At 44.7% G+C, this 23,095-nt stretch overlaps 1 protein-coding gene across 1 annotated transcript in view; it reads left to right on the forward strand.

Moving 5' to 3' along the window:
• Nucleotides 1-18,216, forward strand: part of LOC138498190 (zinc finger protein 436-like) — a 141,156-nt gene extending 122,940 nt beyond the window's left edge. The window contains exon 3 of the mRNA XM_069622070.1: nt 8,896-18,216. Within this exon, the coding sequence (XP_069478171.1) occupies nt 8,896-9,917 (1,022 nt within the window). The 3' untranslated portion in view covers nt 9,918-18,216. The remainder of the gene's footprint in view (nt 1-8,895) is intronic.
• Nucleotides 18,217-23,095: the final 4,879 nt, after the last annotated feature.

The following is a 23,095-nucleotide window of genomic DNA, read 5'->3' on the forward strand; positions in this document are numbered from 1 at the left end:
TCTTCTTCGGATCCCTTTGTCCAGTGGTCGACTCTGCCTTCCAAGCCAAAAAGCCTCACCTTTTATGCAGGTTTCTCGCATTCATTCCAGCCTAGCTGTCAATCACACAGCATGGTGGCTGTCTTTGCTGGGCAGCCAGCCAGCCAATCGCCTTTGGGTGCATTCCTGTAAACCTTTCCTCCACCCAGACTACTGATTGGCTGAGAGCTATTCTTAATAGCCAACCCTACGCCGGCGAGGCGTAAGCCGGCCCACCGCCCAAAGGACCACTGGACCAAGGACAACGACCTGTCCGGTACCTGTTCAGGCCTGCCAGTCGCCGTCGCCAAGAAGCCCTGGATGATCTTCCTCAGCACCCCTACGCTGCCCCATCCGGATAACCAGTACGCAGACTGTACCAGACCCGACTCAGGTCGCCAGCCGGTAAGACTCTGCTGGTTAAGAAAACCTTTCCTCGCTTTTGCCCACATCCCCATTCACTAACGCCAACACTGTCACCCCTCCGTCATGCGACGCCCTCATCCTCGCGCCGTTCATTAGAAAGAACTGTAAAGGTGTAACTTATTGTCTGCAAGCCACAATATTGCCCACCATGATTGTAGCTCGAACAAAGTGCAATGCCTCTCTATTATACTCTGCATCTAGCCTAGCATTGCCTCCCAGTTTGAACCTGCATCTAGCCTAGCACAGCTTCCCTGTTTGAACCTGCATCTAGCTTTGCATTGCCTCACTGCTATAATCTGCATCTAGCCTAGCCCTGCTTCCCTGTTTGAACCTGCATCTAGCCTAGCACTGCCTCTCTGTTTGAACATGTATCTAGCTTTGCATTGCCTCACTGCTATAATCTGCATCTAGCCTAGCATTGCCTCCCAGTTTGAACCTGCATCTAGCCTAGCACGACTTCCCTGTTTGAACCTGCATCTAGCCTAGCACTGCCTCCCTGTTTGAACCTGCATCTAGCTTTGCATTGCCTCACTGCTATAATCTGCATCTAGTCTAGCACTGCTTCCATGTTTGAACCTGCATCTAGCCTAGCACTGCCTCCCTGTTTGAACCTGCATCTAGCTTTGCATTGCCTCACTGCTATAACCTGCATCTAGCCTAGCACTGCTTCCCTGTTTGAACCTGCATCTAGCTTTGCATTGCCTCACTGCTATAATCTGCATCTAGCCTAGCACTGCTTCCATGTTTGAACCTGCATCTAGCCTAGCACTGCCTCCCTGTTTGAACCTGCATCTAGCTTTGCATTGCCCCACTGCTATAACCTGCATCTAGCCTAGCACTACTTCCCTGTTTGAACCTGCATCTAACCTAGCACTGCCTCCCTGTTTGAACCTGCATCTAGCTTTGCATTGCCTCACTGCTATAACCTGCATCTAGCCTAGCACTGCCTCCATGTTTGAACCTACATCTAGCTTTGCATTGCCTCACTGCTATAATCTGCATCTAGCCTAGCACTGCTTCCATGTTTGAACCTGCATCTAGCCTAGCACTGCCTCCCTGTTTGAACCTGCATCTAGCTTTGCATTGCCTCACTGCTATAACCTGCATCTAGCCTAGCACTACTTCCCTGTTTGAACCTGCATCTAGCCTAGCACTGCCTCCCTGTTTGAACCTGCATCTAGCTTTGCATTGCCTCACTGCTATAATCTGCATCTAGCCTAGCACTGCTTCCATGTTTGAACCTGCATCTAGCCTAGCACTGCCTCCCTGTCTGAACCTGCATCTAGCCTAGCACTGCCTCCCTGTTTGAACCTGCATCTAGCTTTGCATTGCCTCACTGCTATAACCTGCATCTAGCTTAGCACTGCCTCCCTGTTTGAACCTGCATCTAGCTTTGCATTGCCTCACTGCTATAACCTGCATCTAGCCTAGCACTGCCTCCCTGTTTGAACCTGCATCTAGCCTAGCACTACTTCCCTGTTTGAACCTGCATCTAGCCTAGCACTGCCTCCCTGTTTGAACCTGCATCTAGCTTTGCATTGCCTCACTGCTATAATCTGCATCTAGCCTAGCACTGCTTCCATGTTTGAACCTGCATCTAGCCTAGCACTGCCTCCCTGTCTGAACCTGCATCTAGCCTAGCACTGCCTCCCTGTTTGAACCTGCATCTAGCTTTGCATTGCCTCACTGCTATAACCTGCGTCTAGCCTAGCACTGCCTCCCTGTTTGAACCTGCATCTAGCTTTGCATTGCCTCACTGCTATAATCTGCATCTAGCCTAGCACTGCTTCCATGTTTGAACCTGCATCTAGCCTTGCACTGCCTCCCTGTTTGAACCTGCATCTAGCTTTGCATTGCCTCACTGCTATAACCTGCATCTAGCCTAGCGCTGCCTCCCACCTAGCCTATCCAATCAAGGTTTCTCATCATAATATCACCGTAACCTAATTGCATATTATGCCTTCCTTGTATACACGCAATGAAACTGTATTTTGTGGAACATTTGGCAAACCGCATTTAGCCCTTCTGCTAGAACTGCCTCCCAGTATTCTGCTAGCCAAACTGTATAACTTGCCTACTGTGCTGAAACTGCTGTATCCTGTAGTACATTTGGCAAACCGCATCTAGCCCCCCCCTGCTAGAACTGTTTTTCTGCACTCACATAGCTGAACTATATGATATTGATTGATTGATTGATATTTTATTTCTATCGCGCTTGTACACAAGTGTTTCAGAGCGCGACAAGGCAAGGGAGGGGAACAGGGGAGAACAAAACAACGATCTTACTAGGCCCAGTGACATTGAGAACGCGCAAGTGCATGGGCGAGGGGAAGTGGAAAAGTACATGGAAGGAGGGAGAAGTGGAAAGTGCAAAGCAAAGGAGAAACAGATAAATAAGAATAAATAAATAATAAAGGCAACAAACAGTGGTAATGCAGCCAGCAATGTGCAAGTGCTAGGTTTAAGGCAGCAGACAGTGTAGGTCTGATAAGTGCAGGAAGAAAAAGGGGGGACTGTATGGGTATAGATACAGACCCCAGTGCAAGGGGTGGCCCAGAGGCAGTGCGGGAGGGTGGCAGGGTGATCAGGTACCTGGGCCCGAAGGACAGAGGGTGGCCAGGTGCACAGTGCCAAGAGAGAACAGATCAGCAGGGGAGAAGGGGAGCGAAGGCAGAAGCAAAGAGGAAGGTCTTGAGGTGCTTCCGGAACCGGAGATGGTTCTCCTCAAGTTATAGAGTGGCAGAGAGGCTGTTCCAGAGGGAGGCCCCAGCCGAAGAAAGAGATCTACCCCCAGCTTGTTTCTTTGAAAAACGACTGACCCTGAGGGAGTTGGAGGTAGAGGAGCGAAGAGCTCGAGAGGGGATGTATTTGCGGAGGGATAGCTAAAGGTATTTTGGACCCAGTCCCCAGAAAGCCTTGTGGACAATGCAGATACGATCCCAGGGCTTGAGTCCAAGGACAAGTCTCACAATCCTGTTCTGGATTAGTTTCAGAGGGCGGAGAGTAGAGGCAGGTAGATTTAGAAAGAGGCTGTTACAATAGTTCACGCTAGAGAGAACCAGAGCTTGAGATACCATGAGCTTCTGGGGGAAGCATAGGAAAGGAGTACCTCTGAGGAGGTGCAGTTGGAAATTTGACTTTTTAGAGACCTCAGAGATGTGGGCGGAGAAGGAAAGGGTGGAGTCAAAGATGACTCTGAGGTTCTTATCCTCGCAGGTGGTGGTAGGAGGATGGCCAAGGGAGGCCAGCCAGAGAGTGAGGGCAAAGGATGGTGAAGGTGTGCCGATGAGGAGGGTCTCTGTCTTGCTGGCATTCAGACAAAGATCATTGGCGGAACACCAATTTTGAATGGCAGTTAGGCAATCAGAGATGAGAGAGGGAGAAGAGGTGACAGTGGGCAGCCTGAAAGTGAGTTGAGTGTCGTCAGCGTAGCACTGGATATTTGAACAGAAAGTGGCAATGCAGTGGGCGAGAGTTGCCAGGTTTTGGTTGAACCCAATTTGACTGTGCACACCACTACCCACAGCCCTCCCAGTATACAATCATACCCATAGCTTCCTGCAAGCTCGCTGCTGCTACCACCACGCTGTTCACTTTCCTTGCAACACTCGCTGCTCTCCAACCTTACACCGCACTCCGCCCCATCACACCCACTCCACAAAGCCCCTTCCCCAATCCCACTCAACCCACTGCCCGGGATACCTCACAAACACACTCACCTCTCACAGACGCACCGCCTGCACCCTGCATCACAATAATGTATAGACTAGAAAGACTTAGAGCTCGCACACTGGCTGCAGAAATCAGCACACAACCCCCTCCCATAGAACACAGAAACTATAGATTGAGCTCCCGCACCACTTCCAAACACATCCCTCTCACTGGACACCCACATACCTTCAAACAACCACCCACTAACCAAACCATACCCCACAATGTCACCACACATAACATATCAGACACATCCGACACCCACGCCTCCACTAACAAAGTACACACACCTCACATCAAATGTGCCCTCCTCAATGTCCGCTCCCTCATCAGATATTCACGACCTCATAACTAACAATAGCATTGACCTATTGGCCATCACTGAAACATGGTTACATGAAGCATCAGGCCCCGCCATGGCACTTGCACTACCACCAGGCTTCATCATACTCAGACAAGACCAGATCGTACAGGAGGCGGAGTAGCCCTCATCTACAAGGAGAACCTCCAGCTCCGGCTTGCCAGTCACTCCTCGACCAGCAACTCTGACCTCTTATCAGCCAAACTCACACTGTCACCCAACAGCACCATCAATATTCACTTAGTATACCGTCCCCCAGGACTCACCCTAGACTCTCAGGAAAGCATCCTCCACATCTTCAGCAATAACATCAAAAGCTCCACCAAAACCCTCTTACTAGGAGACCTCAATCTGGGATTCAATGATGCTAAAGACAAACCTGCGGTCACCCTCACCAAGGAACTTAGTGACTTAGGCTTCACCCAGAAAGTAGAAAGTCCAACTCACTCAAAAGGCTGCATTCTAGATTGGATTGCAGACCAGAATTGCCTCGCTACTATCACCTCTAACACCTCACTACCTTGGACTGACCACAACTGTATCGAGTTCTCTGTTCCCATCACCAAAAACCACAAAACTCTGACCCCTGCTATCGCTGCACAAGTCAGAAGCTCTAAAAAGCTTAAAGAGGATAACCTGCGCCCTTACCTCAACACCCCCAAACTAGCACCCCTTTTCGCTAATGCCCCCAATATCCTAGCAGACATCTACAAAGATGTCATCACTAAAGCTATAAATGAAATAGCACCACTCAAATGGAAAAAAGAAACGAAATCACTACACACTGAAGAACTGCACTCCATGCGCTCCCGCAAAAGAGCAGCACTAAAAAACTGGCAAACCAACCCCTGCAGCAGTGCCAAAAACAAATTCTATTTAATCTCCAACCAATACAAAACAGCCATCACCGCTGCCAAAACCAACGCCTTCAACACACGAATCTCTAATGCCAAATCGCACTCTGAAGAAATCTTTGCCATTTTTAAAGAGCTCATCTCCCCCCCAATACACCTGATGAAATATCCAAACATGAAGCTTGGTGTGCTAGTATCCAAGCTGCCATGTAACACAAAATTGACCTTCTCCAAAAGAAAATCAAAGACCATTGCAAAGCATTACCTCAACAGACAGGAACCAAGCCTACCAACTCCACACCTGCCTCGTCTAAGCCCACCGTACCTGACATCTCCTTCAGGGACGTCAGTGAACCAGAAGTTATCAACTTACTAAAAAATCTCAAACCCTCCCCTTGTAAAGGCGATATATGCCCGCCCAAGTTCATCAAAGACTGCGCAGACTGCTTTGCGCTGCTCTTTACGGCCTTCATCAATGCGTTCTTTAAATCAGGCATTATCCCAGCTAGCCTCAAAGAGGCCTGCGTCCTCCCCCTCCTAAAAAAAACTACCCTCGACCCCCTACAACCCAACAATTACAGACCGATAACTACAGTGTCATTCCTCTTGAAATTCCTGGACAAAGCCACACACTGCTAAATCCAACACTTTCTGGAAACCCATTCCATCCTAGGGACCAGGCAATCAGGCTTCCGGAAAGGACATGGCACCGAAACAGCCGTGGTGGATCTGAAGAGTACGATCACCCAAATCATAGATAAGGGCAAGCCAGCCCTACTGCTCCTCCTAGATCTTTCAGCCACATTCGATCTGGTTGATCACAAGACCCTCACCTCACACACTCACCTAATTTCTCTAAAGAATCAGCTCTCTGGGTCACCTCCTTCCTCGAGGGAAGAGCCATGAAAGTCTTCTCGGACACTGCTAACGCCACACCCACTACAATCCATTGTGGGGTCCCTCAAGGATCCTGCACTGCACCCACACTTTATAACTTGTTCACTAAGCCTCTCTTTGACAAACTCGACTCACATGGTATCACGTACACGAACTACGCGGATGACACACAAGTACTTCTACCTCTCTCAGGATCATACCAAGAAGACGCCAAGGCACTCCACACAATCTACTCCATCATCCAGGCTTGGATGGCAGTTAATGGCCTCTGCCTTAATGGAGACAAGACGGAAATCATGATACTAGGTCAACAGAGCACCCTAGACAAACTGGACAAACTGTACACCAAATTCTCCATTGACTACTCAATCAACCCCGTATCCGCAGCTGTCAAGACACTGGGAGTTTACCTAGACTCCTCACTATCAATGACCAGACAAGTCAGCGCAATCACTTCCTCATCTGCGCATACCACCAAACTTATAAACGCCATCAAGCCATACCTCTCAATACCTAACTGCCTTTCAATAGCCAGAGCAACCATTGGAGCCAAACTGGACTATTGCAATGCCCTCCTAGCAGGCACATCGGCAAAAAACCTAAACAGACTACAACTCACACAGAACAATGCTCTCCGGGCCGCTCTTAGCATCCCAAGAAGAGAACATATCTCCCAGGCCAGACACTCAGCCCAATGGCTCCCGGTCAAAGAGCGGATCACACTCAAAATCCTCACCCTCACTCACAAATGCCTCTCTCTTTCCGCCCCGTCCTTCCTATCAGAGACCATCTCCAAACCCTCCTCCTCACGTCCCACCAGGACGATATACACCAACTTACTCCATATCCCACGCATCAAAAAAGCCAAAGCCGGTGGCCTAAGCTTCCCCTACATTGCTGCCAAGTCCTGGAACGCTCTACCTGCAGACATTAGAGTGGAGAACTCACTCCCGATTTTTCGTAGGAAACTTAAGACCTCTTTCCATGCACAATAATATGTGACACTCGCTAACCTTTGTAAATATACTGCACTGTAAATTTGTACAAATGTCATACCTGCTCCTGTAAATTATGTATTACTTGTGTATATGCAACTAAGATATGTCTGTAACAAGCGCCACGATGCCCCCGAGCTGACGTGCGCTCTACAAATCCAAATAAATGAATAAATAAATATATAAGGGGATTAAGCACAGGGAGTTTCGGGCACCTCACTCACTTCCTGCCCCTGCCAGACATACTGGAGCCAGAGGCGGGTTTCACTCTTGAATCCCGCCAAAGACAAAACCAACAAAGGGACCAATCCTGGTTTGGCACGCAGAGTAAATCTCAAGAAATGTCGAAAAAAGAAGACTGGGGCTATTTTGACAAAATGGGCACCCATGGGTGCTTTACCAAGGCAGCAAAAATACATGAGAGAGTGGGAAAAATGTCTCACTCTCTCCAGGTAAGAAATAAAAAAGTCCTGAAGTCCAGCAAAAGAGCCGGTGGTCTCTGAGGTAGGGAGGAATGAGCACATTTCTGAGAATTCTCCGTAACAATTATTCATGAGCATGTGAATACATGCCAGAGCCCATAATGGAGAAGGTTTAAATGACTTACTTGTAACTGTTGTTCTCCAGCATGGGTCTGGCATGGATTCACATGCGAACCCTCCCTCCATTCCCTCTGTGGCTCTTCTTGCTTCAGACTGCCACTTACATGATAATGATAATGATGATGTGTTATTTATATAGCGCCTTTATCCAAAGCGCTTTACAGAGCACATATTTACATACACCCAATCGAAATTGGTACTCAATTATCGACCTCAGAAGGATGAAAGACTGAGTTGGCCTTGGGGCGGGCTTCAAACCTGCGACCTGCATATCACGCTCAGATCGCAGCAGCGAACGCTCAACCCGCTTAGCTATTTTACCGACATGCTGAAGATAGCCACAATGGGTGGAGCTTAGGGAGAGGACTGCCATTTGGATGGGGGCAGTATGACCCAGAGGACAGTGATGGGTTTAGAGGAGAAATACAGTTTGTAAGTGAAAGTTCAATATTTTAGTTTTTTACCAAGGGTTCCCAGCCTGACGACGGGAAATATTCATGAGCATGTGAATCCATGTCAAACCGATGCAGGTAAGTAACTTAAACCTTACATTGAGTAAACTTACTCAGGTGGTCTAGTGCCTGTTTGGCTCAAGTAAATGGTTCTAAAAAGTATATTTACTTGAAACCAAGATTTCAGTTGTGTTGTAATTATATTCAATGTTGCTACCACCAGCAAATTTCTAATTTGTAAGACTGAGTTTAAACCCATGCCTGTGAATACATTCTTTTCACATTTAGTGTGCACTTTACATTTACAGTGATAACGTTTCAAAGTTCAACATGCATGCTTTACCCTTGTTATAAACGTGCGTGCACATGTGATGAGGTTAGTGTATTCTACCACTGAGCATATTGGTTCTTGCCAACATTTTACAGGCCAAGATCCTTATAACGGTCGTAATTCAAATTCAGAAAAGCAAAATGTTGCTTTAGGTGCTATATCTGCTTAACTTTCTAGCCTATTGTTAAGTATTATGTCTGTAGGCACATGTATGTAACTACCTACTAACATTGCATTTCATCCAACAGGAGGTGTAATCGAGAAGAGGGTAAGACAATGGCGGGATTCCACAGGATGTACAGAAAAAGAAGCTCAAGCCAATGGTTTATCGGCAAATGGTGAATCGATCGTGGTCCAACATTCTCAGAAAGGATTTACATCCATAGTTGAGAGTTCACGGCAGGGGGGACGAAAGACTGTTCACTCTGGAAAAAAGCTGCATCAGTGTACTGAATGTGGGAAAAGCTTCTGTAGAAACTATCGTCTTATTACACACCAGAGGACCCATACATTAGAAAAGCCATATAAGTGTACGGAATGTGAGAAAAGCTTTTTGGAAAGCTATCGTCTTATTATACACCAGAGGACCCATACATTAGAAAAGCCATATAAATGCTCTGAGTGTTGTAAATTCTTCAGGTGTCAGGGAAATTTAATTTACCACAAAAGAATGCATACCGGAGAAAAACCCTTCCAGTGTACTGAGTGTGATGCTAGATTTAGTAGAAAAGCAGATCTTCTTGAACACCATAGAACACATACAGGGGAAAGACCATATAAATGTACTGAATGTGGTGATAGTTTTGGTCGAAAGGACACCCTTAGAAAACATGAGCGAATACATACAGAAGAGAAGCCGTATGAATGTACTGAATGCAAGATGAGCTTCAGTCGAACAGAAGCCTTAAAAAAGCACCAGGCAACACATGTCGAATGTGAAAAAAGCTCCAGTACTAGAGGTGATGATGTGATACATCCAGTGGAAGTGAAGACTCCATATCAATGTGTTGAATGTTTGAAATGTTTAAGTAAAAAATCAACTCTTATGAATCACCAAAAAACACATTTGGGGGAGAAACCATATCAATGCTCCGAATGTCTGAAAAGATTTTCTCAAAAGGCAAGTCTTTTTGTCCACTATCGAAAACATACAGGAGAAACCCCTTATCAGTGTTCTGAATGTAAAAAGTGCTTTCGTTATAGCTCTGATTATAAAAAACACTGCATGACACATGACAAGCATGATGACCTATCAGGCAAGAACCAATGAATGGTCTACTTAGTTCAACAAGAACTTGAGACTATATGAACACATGTTTGTATGTAGGATGCTTATATGACACAAACCTAGCTAGTAACTAATCTAGTGCTTTGCAACAATGGAGTAGGAGCCACTAGACGTGCATCACATGGTTTTCTTAATTGTTATGTATGTTTTCAAATATATTTGAAATTCTATGACTATCATGACCATCAACTCTCTATGAACTATAGAACTGATGGTCCCAAGTGGATATGGCTGCGGTTGGGGTTCTACAATGATAGTGTTTTCTGCATTTTATTTGTTCCAGTCTCGCAATGTGTCAGCTTTTGTAAATGTACTGGAAGCTGTAATGAATCCGATGGGAGTCATCACTTATTCCCCGGCAGTGACCACCTCCCATATGGCCAGGGGATGACAGCCGCTACCTGATCCTGACCCTGTGAGCGGCTATATGAGGGAGGATCACATGGGAGGAGATGGCTGTCGGGGAGGTGGTGACTATCGGACGAGACGTTGTATTCTCCTGTTCCTCCTGAAGACCCTATAATACCCAAGTTCTTAATGGCTTGTTGGCCACAATGGCTTGTTGTCATCCCACAAATCCCCCCATTGTAAAAACCATGAACCCCTTTATTTTTGTCACTCTAGTCAAAATCCCATTTATACATTCTGTTTCTGATGTGTTTCTGTCTAAAACCTTTGAACAACATCATTTCAAAAATCCAATATCATAATGGACTTCATCTCCCATACTCCCTCTGGGACCCTCGATGAGGACGAGGGTAAGGGAGTTTGTGTAGATCAACAAGAACTCAAAGAACAACAATCATAATAGTTGTTTCCAAACCCTGAAGTGCACAGGACGTTTAAAACCAGAAGCCACACCGTCGAAGGAGAGAGTGCAGGAGAGGATGTCAGGTCCCAGCTAGCGGCTCACTGACGCGAAGCACACAGGATCCAAGAAGGTTGCTGGTGCTGGGGGAGAGATGTTGCTGTGAGCACGGAAGTTCCCAGAGGCATAGCAAAGCAGAAGCTCCCAGGTGGTGGGCCGCTCAAGCATACAGCAATTCAATAACCAGACCAAAGAAGCAAGCCGACCTGTAACTGTGTAGCCACGCAGAGAGCTAAAGGGATGTTTGCATACTCAATGTTGGAGAACGGATGAAGGAATCATCCCACCAACACGTGAACCACATCAGAGGCACAAAGAAGACCCAGTAAATCTATCTAAAGTTTCTGGGGACCATGGGGCACTCCAGAAACTGAATAAGCATATGAATGCAGAAAATATCTATACTACATAAGTCAAGATTGTTTAAATATAGATAAAACCTTATGTTAAAGCAATGCCTAAAAGGAAGAATATTTGAGGACTCACAAGATAAAGTACAACAGTAAAACCTGAAAGAATATCTATGTATAAAATGTCAATGTGGGTGAAAACTGAAGCAAGTGTTCCGCTAAGTAAACATATTGAAGCACAACAAAGTTGATACGACTGTGGCATAGTGAAAAAGGACAGTGAAACAAATAAGAAGCCCTGATAAGAGGAATACACAAGCCAGTTGACATTTGGGGAAATATACCTGGCAGGGAAGTATACCAGGGGATCTGCAGGACAACAGAGAAGGATGCCTGGCAGGGGAGTATAATAAGGGATCTGCAGGACCACAGTGAAGGATGCCTGGCAGGGGAGTATAATAGGGGATCTGCAGGACCACAGTGAAGGATGCCTGGCAGGGGAGTATACTAGGGGATCTGCAGGACCACAGAGTAGGATTCCTGGCAGGGGGTATACCAGGCAATCCACCAAAGCTGTAAAGAAAAGTCTAAAACTGTGGGAAGATACCTGGCAGGGGAGTACAACAGGGGTTCTGAAGAACCCATAAAAGGATTCCTGGCAGGGGTGTATACCAGGGTTCCACCCAAGATTGTAGAGGAAGGTTTAGCCATGTTACAAAATACCAGGCAGAGAGGTATACCAGGGAAATAAAGAAGCACATGAAAGAAGTCCTGATAGGTAGATACACCAGGCTTTTAACACTATGACAAGATACCTGGCAGGGGAGAATACCAGGAGATCTGAAGAGCTCTCAAGAGGATTCCTGGTAAAGGAGTACACTAGGCAATCCGCTAAAGTATAAGAGAAGTTAAAGTTAGAGGTGCGCACTCGTGAGTAAGTACCTTTTGGAAGTACCGCTTGGCAGTTCCGAGTGTCTAACGTTGGACTTTGTCTGGTGGATTGATTGGACTCTGTTTGCAGCGAACTTCTGCTTTAACCAAGGTGAAGCCACGCCCATTTCTGGTGCCGCCTTCTTAACTGCTTACAAAACGTGAGTAAGTACCTTGTGGAAGGACCGCTTGGCCGCTTGGAAGCTCCGAGTGTCTAACGTTGGTCTTTGTCTGGTGGATTGATTGGATTCCGTTTGCAGTGAACTGCTGCTTTAACCAAAGTGACTTTGTCATGGATCAACTCTTCGAGTGCCTTTCTTTTCAAGTTTAAATACTTATACGTGTTCTTTGTTGATGTAGGTGGAGGCATGTCCATTTCTGGTGCCGCCTTCTGGACTGCTTACAAAACGAGAATGCTTGCGCACCTACGCGCGTGCAGTCGTGAGTAATTACCTTGTGGAAATACTGCTTGGCCACTTAGCCGCAGCATCACAGGATTATTTATTTAGTTATATATATATTTGCATTTAGCATATCTTTAGAACAGGACCATTGGTTGGGATAAAGTGTATGTTTTATCATTCTTACTCACTGAAATCATGTATGCCTGATTATTTAGATAAACCAGTTATCATGGCAACAAACAGTGCTATTCGCACAGCACATGCACAGCACATAAAACCATTACATTATCTCCAATGAACTCACAGAAAGATGTGCGTAGTTATTATTCGCCGGCTCTGTTTAATGCAACACAACTTGTGGCGAATCCCAAGCAGACATTAGTAAATCGTTAAAACAGCATAGCTGCTTTGATACCAACAGGGGCATCAGCGATTAGAAGGCCAATACATAAACTGACCTGCTCGTTGGCCATATTGCGCGAGAGCAATGTTCTTTCAAATCAAACTATTTTCCATTCAGCAGAGGGTGCGCCTATACCGCCCCTGCCAGCAGCTAATAATCACGCTGCTTTAAACCAGTCAGCGATCAGTAGAGATGGCTCAGAAATATCGATATTCGCAAGTCAATGCAAATACCCCATATCCATATATAGTGAACAAATATCACAGCGAGAGAGATGTTCAATAGACTCTTCCATTCGTTCTGTCTCCCTATCCTACGCTCAGCCAACTCTGCGTCAAAGAAGTAGGTCTTCAAGGCAAAGAGAAATAAATTTGAATTCTGGCATGTTAGAACTAACACTTATGGCAATTAATACCACCATACTGAGCTTATTCAAACTTTGAGTCCCTAGATGCAAAGGTATCCACTCAATCGTCCCAGATAGATCAACGTTCCCAAAGGCTAACCGCGCTATGCAAGAATATGCCACCGTCAACAAATCTATCAGTCGAGAAGGCTGAAATACCTACAAAGCCCATCTCAACTGTGGATGTGACAGCGGTGGCCTTAGCTGTTACCCCATCACCATTACCAACATTTACCCAGATCATTTGATCGGTAGAGGATCGTGTTGTCTGCTTAACCGATCAAACAGCAAATTAATCGTGGGCTAATGTGGAACATTTGGAGTTAAGCTCACAGGCTCCCCAACAAATATTCCATCAGAAAAGGAGCCTGTTAGAAATTCACAAACGGCACGAAATACCATCCTTAAAAGGAAACTAAAAGGCCCATTAATACACTTAAAGAAACCTAAAAATATACCAGGTTCTGAAAATGCTAAAAATACTGTGCGTACCTTCTTTCAAGCTCTTACGGCTCCAAAGAGACCCATCATGGTGCTTAAACAAACAAGTGAGTCAGTGTGTATGTTAACAGCTGAAAATAGTCAAGTTAGAACTAAGATTAATATGACAATGGTCTAAAGTATAGTGAACAACATAATTTGACTAACATGAAATCTACGAAACTGCAAGTTCACGCGGTGGCCTTCTCGATCAAAAATATTTTAAAAACTGTGGATGTTTATTTAGAAAACTGTCTACAGCTATTAACATCCAAGATAGTCCCACAAGTACTATCTCTCAACCGCCAACAGGTACTCAATTGATTTTAGCTAAAGCAGATAACCTATCTGTTATAGGGCCTGTGGACAATGCATATTCACATGAGCAGTCAAACTTATTCATAAGTTTACCTTCTGATCCCACCCAACAAACTACTTATTTAACAATTGACCAACCAGTTGCGAACTAGAAAAAAATTCACAATATGCAGGGTAGCACTTCTGCATGTCATTCTTTAATTATGAAATGTCATGAAAGACCTTTTAGAACTTACAATCTCAACAGAAGAAGTGTATTAAACATATTTAACGACGTGGTGGAGTTGGAAGATATTGATTCTGCACAGATAGACCGAGTGGAATTCCTTTCGGAGTCCAACCTTTCAGCAGTCAGACTTTGGATCCCTTCTGTTGCGGTGTTAAACGTCATCTGGAAAGCCAAGATGGTATTGTTTAATATGGGTTTCCTGGTTGCTCAAGATCCGGAACGAGCAATAAGTGGCTATTCCGGGGTTCATCCAAACCAAGATTTAACTTCTCAAATCAGCACATCACATTCTGCAATGGCATAACCATCAAAAGGGGGTGCTTTGACTCTCCTTTCATTAGCTAGCTGGAACACTCAAGGCAATTCTCACCTTCAAACCTCTATAGTTACCTTGCCTAAGATAGGCGTACCAGCAAACGTGGCTTATCACTTAGCCTATTTGGGATAATTATGAGATATCCTTTCTTCCAGCACTTGCCGCGGATAAAGGAAGACCTTCTTCTGGATTATTAGTAGCAATAAAAATAAGTGCTGGATTTTCTATTTCATCTTGGGCCTCATTCAGCTCTTTTTTTACAGCTTGTAAGAATTTCGAGGCATCAACGTAACATTGCACTTATGAACATTTATCGCAATCCAGTGGGTTTAGTAGATGAGGTATTTTATCATAAATTAGCTAAACTCTTAGATTTGATACTTATGACGGCAGACATATCAGCCACCATTTTAGTTGGTGACCTTAATCTAGATTGCATGAATAAGAAAAAAGGGCATAAACTACAAGAGGTCAAGAGATGGACCACATTCATGTCGGAAAGGAACTTTTATATGGTCAATGGTGCTGTATCGGGTGATGTACCTGCTCAGGATACATGGCATAGAAACACTTCATCTAGCATTATCGACTATATATATATTATATGTTGATCCAAGGTTCTTTATGGTATTGCACAGCTTTGAAATTGTATCTCAGCAGTTTAGTGACCATGGGCCTCATTACACAGATGGCGGTAAGGATTTACCGGTAACGGTAAAATACCGGTACCAGTAAATCCTTACCGCCTTACTACGAGGTCCCTTTGCGGGTTGGGGGATTTAACGCCTGCTTTTTGCAGGCATTAAAAACCAACCCGCAAAGGGACCCAGGGAGCTAATTACGGTACCGCAATTTGCGGTACCGTAATTAGCGCCTTCCCCATTCCCATTATGCCCTCTGGGGCAAAAATGGGAATGGGGAAGGGCAATGGTGGAAGGGGGAATTACCGCCCCGCCAACCTTGGAATGGGGCGGTAATTCCCCTTTCCGCCAAGGCGGTGCTGGTATTTTACCGGCCTGAACCATGGCACTAATAGCGCCATGGTTCTCTGCCATCCGTGTAATGGGGCCCCATAACTTACTGGCACTCCAATGGGGATGGCCAGCAGGTGTGATGAAGAACCAAAGACAATGGTCCAAACGGCAGTTAATTATTAATTGTGCAAAGTCACGTTTCTTTTGGTCTGAATCCAAGCTGATAGCCTTTAGACATTGGGTTCGTAGTCGCAAAGCGTTTTTATATCAGCAGGACAGTGAGATCATGCTCAAAGCAATGAGCAATAAAAACTCAGCTGAAATGTGGCCCTTGCTTAATAATCACACCTATGATACCCAAGCTGGAGCACAATCCAATGGAGTACAAGAGCACCAATGAATCACTTACTATACAGACTTATATGCAGATGACAAATTTAAAAAGTTGACTTATTTACAGCGTTCAACTTCTTCTTGGTCAGTGATATGTTCAGTTCCGATAATTGAGGAACATATCAAGAAAGCCAGTCCATCTAGAGCCGTCGGCCCTGATGGGTTACATAATGCCATGTTGAAAGCCAACTCTTATCTCTGGGCAACAATCTTGAACAAAATGTTTCAATGCATATTGGTCAACCCGGTAATACCATTGTCTTGGACATCCTCGTTGATTGTACCAATTTTCAAAAAAGTAGATTGCATGTTACCACAAAATTATTGCCCAATTGCATTGTTAGATGCTCCAGGCAAAATCTTTGCTAAGTTGATCCTGCAAGATTTCAATGTCTGGACGTTTTCTGAACAATGCCGGGAACCTAATCAATCAGGGTTTGTAGCCGGTAGAGGCACTGCCAGAAATCTATTGTGCCTAAATGCATTAAAGATTCAATGCCAGTCTACGAAACAGGCTACTTATTTTGCATTTGTGGACTTGCATTGCGCATTTGATTCCATCTCTTATGTTCTACTAATGTCAAAATTAGGTAGAGATAACGGTCCATCGACGTTAAGTGACATAATTTATGCCCTTCATTCAAATACCTCAATCCAAATCAGATTGACAATAGGAGGATTACTATCTGCTTCCATTCCAACATTTTGTGGATTTAAGCAAGGATGCTTACTTGCTTCAGCTATTTTCAACTATTTTATACACGGTGTAAAACAAGCATTCGATGAAGTATGTTCTGATTCCCCAAAGCCTAACAACTATTCAATTAAGGCATTACTGTATGCAGACAATCTCGTACTATTTTCTAAAACTCAAATTGGTCTTCAGAAGTTACTGGTAGCGTTTGATTTGTATATTGAACAAAACTAACTAAAAGTTAACACTAATAAAACACAGATAGTAACCTATTCCCCCACTAAATCACATAGATCCCAGAGTACTTGGACAATCAATAAAGTTAGATTAGCATTTGTTCCGAGTTATAAATATCTGGGGATGGTTTTTGAAGGGATGATTTCAGCAAAAAGCCAGATGGAGAGTGTTGAGCATAAATTGGCTACAGCCATCTCGCAAACGAAGATCATTCTATATCAGTATGGTAAATTTTCGTTAACGCCTACATTATCCTTTTGGAATATGAAGGTGATACCATGTCTATTATATGGATTGGAAACGGGGGCTCATTTGCTGAGTCAGAGTTTAGAAAAAATGTGAAGCTAAATTCTGGAGAACATCTTATGTCTCCTGCAGTGCACTCCAGGCCCCTGGTTGCGATACGAGCTGGGTCTCATTTCGCTCAATGCTCTTTACCAATGGTGAGTTTGTGCTCTTTTCAGAAAATGTTTGATCTCCACAAATGTGAATGTTATGTTGAAAGTGTTGGCTACTTACTTGTTCTCATCTCAACATTTCATGGGTGTCTATTGCATTCTTGCAAACGCAGATGTGACTATTGAAATGTTGATCTCAAATCCTGATAAAGCAAAGAGAAATATCTATCACAATGATTGGATCAAAAATAGAGACCTGTGCTTACGGTACAAAAACTCCACTAACCAGAGATTTCATGATAAACGACTTCGCACAGTGGAACGCTATCTCTGCAAGTCACCGTCACCACAGCATCGATGCTCTATATCGCGCTTTCACTTTAATCTGTGGCCCACAAGAGATGTTTGGTCCACACGAAGGATGAAATCAGTGGATCAGAACTTTTGCCAATTTTGTTTGAACCTTACCTGCAAGGAAACTCTTGAACATTTGATTTCAATGTGCCCTGCTCTCACTGAACTTTGTATGATCCATTTTTCAAAACACTGCAATCATCTTGGTTCTTTGGGTGAGCAGGACCGGTGGTCACTAATGTTATCTACGTCTTCTGTCTATGTCCAAATTGCAATTGTGAAATTCTTAAATGCACTAAGAGTAATTAATGCAAGTTGATTATGTAAAATCTACATGTGGATTTATCTGCTTATTAATGAAATGAAATTGTAAATCTTGTTTTATTTTTTTAAGAATGTTAATCAGAGATCTAAAGCATCACATTGTTAATATTACTTGTGGTATTTTATGGTTAAATTAATGAATTTTACTTTATGTAATTGAAAAGTTGATTTAATTTCAGCTGAATCAATAAAACATTTTTTAAAGTAAAGAAGTTAAAGAAAGTTTATTGTAGAATGTATTATATGAATAAGAACCTTTGTGAATCCAGTACAAAGAAACCAAGGAAGTGTTAGATTTCAGGGAATGTATTGTTTGAAAAAGGACTTCCTGAATCTACTGTTACTAGACCTATCGGCTGCCTTCGATTTAGTAAATCATAAAGTCTTATACAACCACCTCTTGTCTGCAGCCCACTTCTCTGATAAAGCGACCGCTGGGATCCAGTCTTTCCTGAATAACAGAACTACGAGAGTGTTCACTCCTACGTCATTGGCCGAGCCAGCAACAGTCACATGTGGAATCTCCCAGGGCTCCTGCGTCTCTCCGACGCTGTATAATATTTTCACGAAGCCCCTCTTCGATGACTTAGAATATTTGGGTGTCTCCTACAGAAAATATGCGGATGACACGCAAATTCTCATCCCTCTCACTGGCACCTACCACATTGATGCAAAACTACTAAATGACATATACCTAATCATGCAAGCTTGGATGGCTAAACACAGACACTGGGCCTCATTACACGGTAGGCGGTGGACCAAGGTGCTAATAGCTATTAGCACCTTGGTCCATGCCAGTAAAATACCGCACCGCCTTGGAGGAAAGGGGAATTACCTCCCTATTCCAAGGTTGGTGGGGCGGTAATTCCCCCTTCCCCCATTGCCCTTCCCCATTCCCATTTTTGCCCCATAGGGCTCTATGGGAATGGGGAAGGCGCTAATTACGGTGCTGCAAATTGCGGTACCGTAATTAGCACCCGGGTCCCTTTGTGGGTTGGTTTTTAACGCCTGCTAAACAGCAGGCGTTAAAGTACCAACCCGCAAAGGGACCTCGTAATAAGGCGGTAAGGGTTTACCGGTACCGGTGCCCTTACCGGTACCAGTAAACCCTTACCGCACTACGTGTAATGAGGCCCACTGTCTTAATGATGATAGGACAGAGCTACTCCGGATAGGCTCCCAAACAAGACTCAACAGATTAGATAAACAGTTCAACTCGTTTAATATTGACAGCAACAATATAAAGGTATCCAAGGAAGTGAAAACGCTAGCCATGTACCTTGAATCCTCATTAACATTGACAAGACAGGTCAATGTGACTTCCTCGGCCAAAGCCTACACTTGAAAATTAATTAATGCTTGCAGACCTTTCTCGTCCACAGCCAATTGCACCGCCATAGCTAGAGCGCTGATCCTATAAAAACGAGACTATTGCAACGCCTTATACCTAGGAACCAAGCAACGCAACTGAAAAAAATTGCAAATACTCCAAAATAACGTGCTTAGATCTGCAATGAATATCCCAAGATCTCACCATATATCGGAGTTGAGACGTAATGCTCACTGGCTATCTGTCCATCAGAGAATTGCATTTAAAACCTTATCACTCACTCACAAATGTCTCTCTAACCTAGCACCTAAATACTTGAGTGAGAAATTCTCACAAAACCGCTCAGACCGACCAACAAGATCCGCACAACTACACTGCCTCAAGATCCCCAGGTTCAAGCTCCAGAAGACAGGCGGCAGCAGTTTCCCGCTTTTAGCAGCCAAAATGTGGAACACTCTGCCCTTAGCCCAAAGAGCATAACCATCTTACTTCAATTTCAGTAGAAATGCAAAAATGTGTCTCAGCATGCAGAAGCCACAATAACGTGTACGCCCTATGACAATGCTCATCTCTGTACCCACGTGTGATGCACTTGACTCAATTCTTGTATTGTCTCAACTGTATGTAAATATGTAACATATGTAACTGTAAGAAATGCGCCAAGATACCTAAGGGTTTGGTGTGCTATATAAATAAATAAACAAACAAACAAACAAACAAACAAGAATACTCTCAATAGTTTGTAAAAGGAAAAGGTTATTAGAACACAAGAAATTACAAATATTCATAAGCAGGGCAAATACGTTCAGATAGCACTTAGAATAGTCATTCAATTCAATAGGCTAAGCCAAAGTCAATAGACAAAAGTCTTTGGGGGTCATTACGACCCTGGCGTTAAGGGCTTAACGACGCCGTAAAAGGTGTCGGCGCCTTTAAACCCTTAACACCTGATTACGAGGTCCCTTTGCGGCTCCCGAACTTAACAGCTGGTCTGGACCAGCCGTTAAAGTAGGGACCCGCAAAGGGACTTCCAAGGTAATTACGGTACCGCAATTTGCGGTACCGTAATTACCGCCTTCCCCAGTCCCATTCAGCCCTATGGGGCAAAAATGGGAATGGGGAAGGGCCAGTGGTAAATGGGAAATTACCGCCCCGCCAACCTTGGAATGGGGCGGTATGTCCCCATTTACCATTGGCGTACTCTTTACAATACCGGCAGCAACCATGGTGCTAATAGCGCCATTGGTTACCACCAGTGTTGTAATGAGGGCCTTTGTATAGGATGCAGCACTTCAGGTAAGTAAATGGAAAAGTCTTTGCACAAGTTCTTAGGAGTCTTTGATAAAAAGAAGAATCAAATGTAGGGCCACAAGCTGATTAGACTTGTGAGTTGCAGATGTTACAAGCACTTCCACAGTAAGAGGTAAGTTCTCCCGGGCTAGTTTTACAGTACCTTAGTAAAGCAGAAAAAGATGCAGCTGAAGACTTCTGTTCCTGTACATCTCTGCAGATCTCGCTGTTACTGGGCCTCAGTCGTGGCAACAAGAGGGAGGATGTCGGGATACTCCTGCACTGTATTGGCACTGTCAAAGCTGGCAACCGGCAAACTTTACTTTCAGTGGCTGTTTCGCATTTCAGCTGCTTGCAGTACAGCAAATGGCAATGAGCGCCGTTCCTGGCTGTCAAGATGGACTTTCTGAGGTCCCGCACTCAACTGAGGGGGGCCAGGCTTGGTCAGTCTTGTTCATGGGAGTCCTGAGGATCTTCCAAAAGCTTTAGGCCAGCTTACAAGCAATGCACACAATCTGGTGTCCCTCTCCCTGGCTCCACAGTTTTCTGCAGCAACTCTGAGGAAATTCAACCAGCTCCGAGATGGGTGTCCAGGTGGCTTACTTGAGAGTTGACTGGTTATACCAACTCAAAGGGCGAAGTCGTCCTTAGCAGTGCTTCTCTGTCGATGCAAACTTGGCGATGCGGACCTGCAGCTGGGCTTCACCGGGCAAACCAACGGTTCAGGAGTTGCAGCAGCCGTCCTCTTCAAGCTCTTCTTCAGTTCCTTTGTCGAGTGGTCGACTCTGCCTTCCAAACCAAAAGACATGCCTTCTATTCAGTTCTCTCCCATTCATTCCAGCCTAGCTGCCACTCACCCAGCTGGGTGTCTGTCCTTGCCTGACAGTCAGCCAGCCAATCGTCACAGAGTGCATTTGGGTCTCCTAGGAGACTAAGCACAAGGAGATTCGGGCACCTCCCTCACTGTCTGCCTACCCCAAACACTCTGGAGCTAGAGGCGGGTTTCACTCCTTAAGCCCGCCAAACCTGGTTTGGCGCGCAGAGAAAAACTCGAGAGGGACCTTTCCACAAAGAAATGGCAAAAAAAGAAGACCGGGGACCATTTTAACAAAGGAGGCTCAGTGCCATTTTGAAAAACATGGCTCCCATGATTTAACATTACCGGAGCTGCGAACAGTTTGCGGTAGGGGTAAATCATGGTAGTTCATTGCAAAACCACTGCTGCCAACCATTCTGAGAGTGAAGGGTAACATATAAATGCTGCAACAGTAACTAGACACAGGGGAGACTAAGTAACCCCTCCAGCACTCTATCGTAAAATAGGGTGTGCTGGGTCAAGAATTTTACAGGACTAACTGAAGTCAATTTCACTCCACTGTTCTGGGAAACAGTAGTTGATCCCAGAGAAGGTATGTAAATCTTGGGGAAATTGGAAGACTTCCCTGTGGCACTGCACGGAAGGTGCTGTGTGACACAATTGTAAAAGATGATGCCTTTGGAGTTTGTTAGACTCCGTAACCAAAAAGAAACACGGTGTATAAAAGCACATTAAAATACATGAGAGAGTGGGAAAAAGGGTCACACTCTCTCCAGGTTAAAAAAATCAAGTCCTCAAAACCCAGCAAAGTTGCTGGGGTCTATAAGGTAGAGGGAATTAACACATTTTTGAGAATTCTGCCTAACACTCCTCCCCCCAGACTAAGGGACAGGAGGATATAATCCAGCCCTGGATGAATCTCCTTACTGGAGAAACATCATCATTTTGGCGATTACACCCTGACCTGTGTTCAATGGTAAAATCAAACCCTTGCAGGCTGATTGACCATCTTAACAATTGAGGATTCTCCCCCTTCATCTGCATTACCCATCTCAAGGGTTGGTGGTCTGTTTGAATCACAAAAGTAGATCCATACACGTATGGTCTAAACTTCTTAAAAGACCACACAATGGCAAAACATTCTCTTTCTACGGTTGCCCACCTTGTCTCTGGTTCCTTCAGCCTCCTGCTGATGAATAAGATTGGGTGTTTCCTGCCCTTCTCATCCAGCTGACTCAGATTTGCACCTATACCTGTATTGGAAGCATATGTCTATACAATAAAGGATTGACTGTAGTCAGGAGCACTTAAGACTGGATCTTGAGAAAAGGGCTTTCTTAAGTCCTTCAAATGCCTTGGTGCACTCCTCATTCCACCTGACTTTCTTGGTGAATTTGGGTGAGGAGATCACATTTAAGGGAGAAGCTATGGTCCCATAGTTCTCTATGAAGTTCCTATAGTACCCTGTGAGACCTAGAAAGGCTCTCACTTGGGTTTGAGTAGTAGGGGGGCAGTCTTGTACAGCTTGTACTTTGCAAGGCAATGGCCTGATTTCACCTCCTCCTGCCTCATGTCCAAGGTAGATTAACAGGGGGGGTACTGGGAGTCCCGCTGCCAGACATTAGTCCTGGTTACGAGAGATTTA

Source organism: Ambystoma mexicanum, chromosome 5q (assembly GCF_040938575.1).
Source record: "Ambystoma mexicanum isolate Mex_15411 chromosome 5q, UKY_AmexF1_1, whole genome shotgun sequence".
Classification (NCBI taxonomy): Eukaryota; Metazoa; Chordata; class Amphibia; order Caudata; family Ambystomatidae; genus Ambystoma; species Ambystoma mexicanum.